Source organism: Ictidomys tridecemlineatus, chromosome 3 (genome assembly GCF_052094955.1).
Source record: "Ictidomys tridecemlineatus isolate mIctTri1 chromosome 3, mIctTri1.hap1, whole genome shotgun sequence".
NCBI lineage: Eukaryota > Metazoa > Chordata > Mammalia > Rodentia > Sciuridae > Ictidomys > Ictidomys tridecemlineatus.
In genome coordinates, this window is record NC_135479.1 from 25,737,845 (window position 1) to 25,744,698 (window position 6,854).

Below are 6,854 nucleotides of genomic sequence, written 5' to 3' on the forward strand. Positions count from 1 at the left end.
CGCGAGCGGTGGCCGTCCAGAGGTCGGAATCCCGCCGCTCGCTCGCGTTCCGCAACGGCCTGGTCTTTTAGGAATCCCGATGGGCCTGCTTGCCCGCGCCCCCGCTCATCCCTCTTCCTCTGTCCGGGTCATGGACCCGGTGGGAATGTCTTTAACCACAGGACCTTAATTTCGCCTTTACGCAAAGAGGAAATGTACACCTGCCACAGACTTCAAGGGCCCGGGAACTTCAATGCACCAATGCTGTGTTCTGGGTCTGAATCAGAATCTCAGGTCACTTTGAAATCCACCAGGCCGCCCTCTCTTACCCCCTCCTTTCTTGAAATACAATGGGGTGAATCTTGCACCCAACACCTAACACACACACGATTCACTCCAAGCCTTCTCCTCCCTTTCCTTAAACCTCTGTCCCCCTGGGAGTCCAGAGGAGAAGAAGCTTCCAGGGCCCTACTCCCCCTGCCTGCATCCCCTCTCCCATTCCCTGACAGGCACAGAACCACTTCCTTAGTTCTAGGATTCAGGGACACAGGATTTAGAGGGTAGCCTAAATCCTGTGATACCTAAGCAGTCTTGAACTGACCCCACGACTTTTTCCTTTAATCAATGAATCTTTTCTACCTTGCGATTCCCCAAACCCTAGCAAGACTTCTCCCGCCGCCCCTCCACGTCTCTCCCTTCCCGGCTCTCTGCCCCAAGACTGATCCAGCCCAGGTGCATCAGCTCCGCCCCCATTCCGAGGCGGGGCCCCATAGGTGGAGAAAAGTGGGAGAGGTCGCGGCCCCGCCTCTGCCCTCCTCCCGCTACACACGGAAGCTCAGCGACTTCGGTGCTAGGATGTCGGACGCCTGGGTCCCAAGCCTAGCGCCCACCTTGCTTCTTAGCCTGCTGGCTGGCCCCCACCGCGCGATCGCCTGGGAGGTAAGCCTGTGGAGCTTTTCGGGCCCTACCCTATTGGGCAGGGGCATGCCTCTGGAGCCTGGTCACCATCTCCCATTGTCAGGACTTCCTTGTGAACACACGCAATTAGCAACTTCCTTTTTTTTTTTTTCTTTTTTCTTTTTTCTTTTTTTTCCCTAGAAATGGAGGTGGGGGCACAAAGAGAGGCCCTGGGAAAACCTAGGCTCCTGTACTTTTGGGGATAGTGTGTAGTGGGACCACATCTGCTTCCACCCCTCTGACACCTTGGGCCTCTGAGTGGAACTTTGACCCCCATATTAGCTTTCTTGTCCTTCCAACTCTTTCCCTGTCTGCGTCAGAAAGCTGGGCGTGAGGTCTAGACGCTGGGCCAGGTGTCTCCCCAGCTTGTTCCTTCAAGGCTGGTTGACCTTGGGGATGTCTCAGACCTCTCTGGGACTGTGTTCCTCTGTGCCTTAGAGGAGAGGAGGTTCCCTCACCTCTTCTAGGGGTGGGGATAGAATTCCAGCCTGTTGCAGCATTTGGCCTGGCTGCCTGACCCAAAGCTGGGGTGACTTCTGAAACCCCTGATTTTTAAAGAGAAGCAGTCTTGCCCCAGGTGGGATCTGAGGAATCCCTGGGCGGGGGATCTGAGCTCTACCAACGACAGGAGATGGGTATGCTGTCCTGGGATGGCCGATAACTCTGCCAAGTGACATGGGACTAGAAGAGGCATTTTTAACTTCCTTCTGTTGGAGAATCTGAGGGAAGTCTGGAGCTTGCTCCCCAGGGTAAGAAGGTGGTATTCCTTCTGCCTCCGTGGATGATCAGCATGGCAGCACTGAGTTGAGCATCCTCTTAACGCCCTCAACAGCCCCAGAGGCAGGCGCTGTTAACAGCTCCCATGCAGAGAAAGCTGGGGCTGCTCCACATTGCCTTGATACTTTGTAAAACTCAGGCTCTGAACCACCCCAGACCAATGGCCTGCTGGTTAAGATGAGGAGAGAGAATCCCTGAGAAGGTCTCCTCCCCCTCCCAAAAGGAAACTGGGAGTAATTTATTAAACCTGTTAATTTCCCATCACTTCTCAGTTGGGGTCCCCAGGGAGAGAGGAAGGACAGGATATGGGATCTGAGAGGCAAGAGGCATGGCTGAGTGCCTGGATCCCGTGGTTTGCTTTCAGTTCTATAAGTCACCCCGGTGTGTTGTGTGATTCGGGAGACACCCTCTCTGGGTGTCTCTGACCTCTGCAGTTTCCTTCCTCCTCTGGACCTCACTAAAGGACAGAGCTTATGCAAAGATTCTTAACCTGAGACTGAGATAAGAATATCATTTGGTACTCTTATCTTTATGGTTGTGATTAGCACATGAAATGCTATTTTTATCATTATTACTCTGTGGTGCTGGGGATTGAACCCAGGGATTCATACATGCGGGGCATGTACTCTGCCACTGAGCTGCATCCCCAGTCTTTTTATTTTTATTTATCATTATTATTTTTAAAGACAGGGTCTCACTAAATTATCTCAGCTGTCCTCAAACTTATGATCCTCCTGCCTCAGCCTCCTGAGTAACTGGAATTACAGATGTGTGCCACTGTGCCTGGCTGCTATTTTAATGATTTTAAATAAAGTGTAAAGATAAACACTTTATTTAAAACCATTAAAATAGCAAAAACTGGCTTTCTGTTCCTGAGCCCTGGTTGTTTGTTCCAGGTAGCTAGGACAGGGAATGGATAATCTCATTTCCTTTGTCCCCTACCTGTATCCCTCCCCCAGAGTCTGGGAGCAGACAGCATTGAATTAAATGAAACCAGGTAATCACTGAATGATCATTCATTCATTCATTCTGCAAATGTCTTGATACCGGGTTTTTCAGCAGTGATAAAAACAGACAGAAATCCCTGCCCAGGTGGAATTCCCATTCTCCTGGGCAGACAATGAACAAGGAAAGGTCAAATGTCTAGTATGATGGGCGTTGACAAGGGATGTGGAGAGTGGGTGCCCAAGAGGAAGGAGGCAGGGAGAGGAAAGAAGGCTGGAGGCCTCCTGGCCACTCTCATGGATTCTCTCTCCTCATCTTAACCTGGGCAGGGATCTGAAGGATGAATGGAGACTCTGGCGGGGTAAAAGGTGTGTTCGCAAGGGGAAGAAAGGGGACCGGGGACAGCAGAGGGGGAGGGGCTAAGGCTGCTCACTGGGGTCTGTACCCCAAGGAGCCACTGAAGAGCAAGGTTGGTAGGTGATCTGATTTGCATGATAGCAAGAGTCGTCCTGCCTGTAGTGTCCTGAGTGACTTGGGCAGGGCAGGAATGAGGAAAGTTGCTGGTCCCTGGACCACAGATCTTGTGGGCACAGAACCGGAGGAGTGATCAGGAGGAGTGAGCTTCCAGACTTGGGATGAATGCATGCGCCGGGGGCTGCTGGGAAGGGGAAGGACAGTCTGTTGGCCAGGGATCAGCTGACCTCCAAGTCATGACCTGGGGACATGGTAGAGGGAAGATGGGGCTGAGTCCACTGGGGATTTGCTGGCTGTGACACACCTGAGCAACATCTGATTGGAGACCCTCGTCCCTCAGTGTATGAGTCCTGACCTCTGCCTCTTTTTTCTTCCACAGGAGGCACCCAAATGTAATATCTTCTTGTAAGTCTGGGCCTTTGGTTAGAACTTCTAATCTGGGGAAGGGAAGGGAGGGACAACCCAAATAATGCCCTGCCTGACCTTCCTGGGTGGGGAGGCAGACAGCTCATCCATTATCCTCACCTCCCACTCTACTCCGAAACCATCTCCCTCCCTCTCCAGAGAGGGAGAGAGATCTTCCCTCCTTCCCTCCACCAGCCAACCCTGGGGAGCTCCGTGCTTGTGGGCAGGTCAGCAGCTTAATCCCAAGCCCTCCCACTGCAGTCCCAAGTCCTGGAGGGTGGTGGGCAAACTGTCTTTGCTGACACTAATATATAAACCTCAAGGAGCCTGAGCACAGTGAGGAGGAGCTGGGGCTAGGGTGTCTGGGCAGAATGTTTCCATCAAGTCAGCATCGAATGTTCCAGAAGCCTCTTTCCCCACCTACCTTACACCCCATGGGTGCTATGGAGGGTCTGCTCTTCCCTCTTGAGTTAGCTCCGGGACACTGGGCTTTGCCTGTCTGTCTGCATCGCCTGGGTCAGTGAGAGATGCTGCAGCTGCCCGGGGAGGCTGCGGGGTATTCACTCCCCCACTTTAGAGCGGGGAAAAGTAAGGCCCAGCAAGGAGTAATTCAGAGCAGGACGACAAGGCCTTCATGAGAGGCTCCTGGAAACCAGGCCCTGCCACTCAGCCCAGAGTGGGGCCTGACCCCTACCCCACCGAGGGGGCTTGAGCCTCCAGTGTATGGGTGTTTGGGGAGGCCCGGGTCCTTCTGCCTCTCCACTGATCATTTCTCTGTCCCTGAGCAGCACCTGCACCCAAGGACACAGATGCTGTGGTTACAACTGCTGCCAGGAGATGACAATCTTCTCCGGCCCCTTGAGGTGAGCCCAGGATCTCTGGTACTATCCATGGAGGGACCTGGTCCACCCAGGACAGTACTGGACATCCTGCTGTGGGGCTTGGGTGGGCCTGGGAGGGGAGTGTGGTGGGGTGACCTGCACTCAGGGTGATGTTGGCGGTCCCCCACCCTAGGATCTTCATCATCATCTTCCTCGTCATGCTGCCCCTCGTGTGCATCTGTGGCCTGGCTAAGCGCTTCTGTAGCAAATGCAGGGAGCTGGAGAGGGAGCCTGCAGAGGATCACCAAGGGCTCCCAGGCCCACCCTCCATTTCCCCGCAAGAGAGGGCCATGGCACCGACCTCTGAGCCCCCACCACCCTACAGCGAGGTGGGTCTCTCTATCTCAACCCCTGACTTGCTCCTGGGCTAGCTGTCCCTCACAATTGTCCAGATTGTTACAGAGACAGGATTGGGCCTCTAGTTATCCCAGCCCTTCAACCCTGGAGAGGGTTCTGATATCATAATTGCACCCCCCTCCCCTGGGCCAGTGAATAGGCCTTCGCCCGCATGGGGGTGGTGATGGCCAGGTCCAGGTCCTAAGACACAGGGCCCTCTTTTCCCTGTAGGTTATTCTGAAGCCGGCCCTGGTCCTGCCTCCCACAGAGCCGCCCCCTCCCTACAGCTTCAGCCCTGAAGAGTATGCTGGGGTGCGGAGGGGCATTGACAACCCAGCCTTCTGAGCCCCTCCTCCATCTTCTCGAGAAAGCCAGAGACTTCGGGGACTCCTGGAACATCCCCATCCATCTTGCCACATCTCTGGTTCTTCTTGGATTTAACTTATTGCTTTTTCTGCCCTCGTTCCTCTCCATCTGCCTCTTATCCTAAGGGCTGGGTGGAGCCACAGTATCCCCTCTTCCAAGTTAGAGGCTGCCAGGAGGAAAATATCCACAGCTGAGGTCCCTGCAGTGGACTAGGCTGCTCTGCAGACTAGAGGCAGAGCTGTCACTGGAGACACACAGATCATGACTGGACAGCTAGCTCTGATACCATGGAGACACTTCTGTATCCCGGGGAGGTTGCACGGGGTGAGCTCTGAGCCACCTTGAACTCCACCTGAATGGAGAAGACCGCATTGTACCCACCCCCAACACATGCTCCAAACACATGTGGTCATTAAATTTTAGCTGACTGTGACCAGAATCTGCCTCTGGCTGTGTGAGGAGGTGGGCAGAGGGTGGGCTCTGATACAACTAGGGGGTGGGGGGAGAGGGACGCAGCACCAAAATCCAATGACAGATCCGATGATGACCCTCCATGAGTTCATTGACTGTCAGCCTGGGAAGACGATCCATCCATGCTGGACAAGCTCAGACCTCCAGTTCCTTGAGGTCTCTGGGTGCTAAAGAGCTGGAAATGGGCTGGGGTGACCGCTGTGTGACTTCCCCATCCCATCCTCGCTCTGCTTCCCCTGGGAAATGTGGGACTGCCTCGCTGTGTGTTGGTGAGAACCCGGGGAAAGCCTGAAGCTTGGAAACAGACTACTGGGAGAAGGTGGGGTGCTGAGGAGGCCAGCAGAGGCGAATGCGTGGGGCTGGTCATCGGTGGACAGGAGCCCCTGGAGTCCTTGATGAGCCCATCCTGGAATCTTCTGGAGAGGAGTTGGCAGATCCTGCTGTGCTTTTCCATTCCTGTGTGAACTCTGGGCACTGAAGCTCAGCCCACCTCAGAGTCTGAGCCCTAAGAGGAAGATTCTCCCCTGTAGTGTAGAGGAGCTTCCCTGGGCTTAGTTCCATGGGGTCTGCAGCAAAGCCTGGAGCTTGGAGCTGCGCCTAGGTGGTGCAAAGTGAGGGAGATCTCGGTGCCAGGCGCCTCCACCCAACCTTTGCCCTGTACCCTGCCCTCCTCTCCAGGTGCAGAGCATAGCATCAAGACTGGCCATAGCTCCTAGGAGAAATGGAGGTAGAATTAGCTCTAGTGTGCCGACAGGGGTTCTCCCAACATGGCATCCAGACCCAGGCAGGTGGCAGGACCAGGGCTTGGAGATGGCACAGGCATCCCCAAAGATGTCAGGGATAGGGTGTCTAGGTGGGATTACCTGGTGGACACGGCCCGAAGGGAGAAGAGTATTTGCTGATAAGACAGCCTAGTCGTGGCAGCGGGGAATGAGCTCACAGTAGGTGGAGTCTCCCTGCAACCCCAGGGGCTAGCTGAAGGGGCAGGAAGCACATATGTGGGTGCTGTGTGTCCATGTGTGGCCAGCTCCAACTAGAGACGTCTCAGAGCTGGCATTTGCTCTCACTGGTAAGCACCCACCCCTGGAGGAAGAGTTTGAGCTATGGACTTTGGAATCCTGAAGGCGGTTACCCTCAGCCTGGATGCCACCCTCCTGTCATCAAAGATGGCATAGGGCCTTTAATTTCTCCTTCTCAGTGACATCCAAGTGCCCTGAAGAAGACAGTCTGTCCTGAAACCCAGGGTGACTGCCTCTCGGGCTC

General features: G+C 54.6%; 1 protein-coding gene across 1 annotated transcript; it reads left to right on the forward strand.

The window, feature by feature from the left end:
* Positions 1-701: 701 nt before the first annotated feature.
* Positions 702-5,553, forward strand: Tmem92 (transmembrane protein 92). The gene is made up of 5 exons (XM_005321943.4): positions 702-918; positions 3,512-3,537; positions 4,326-4,400; positions 4,552-4,747; positions 4,986-5,553. Exons 1-5 carry the CDS (start codon positions 835-837, stop codon positions 5,097-5,099), a joined length of 495 nt encoding a protein of 164 aa, XP_005322000.1. The 5' UTR covers positions 702-834; the 3' UTR covers positions 5,100-5,553.
* The last annotated feature ends 1,301 nt before the right edge of the window (positions 5,554-6,854 follow it).

Bases quoted from the DNA above. Each gene is read 5' to 3' on its own strand.
- Tmem92 (XM_005321943.4), top strand. From the start codon at position 835: ATGTCGGACGCCTGGGTCCCAAGCCTAGCGCCCACCTTGCTTCTTAGC. The intron at 919-3,511 runs GTAAGCCTGTGG...TTTCTTCCACAG, and splicing joins ACCGCGCGATCGCCTGGGAG to GAGGCACCCAAATGTAATAT. The intron at 4,401-4,551 runs GTGAGCCCAGGA...CCCCCACCCTAG, and splicing joins ATCTTCTCCGGCCCCTTGAG to GATCTTCATCATCATCTTCC.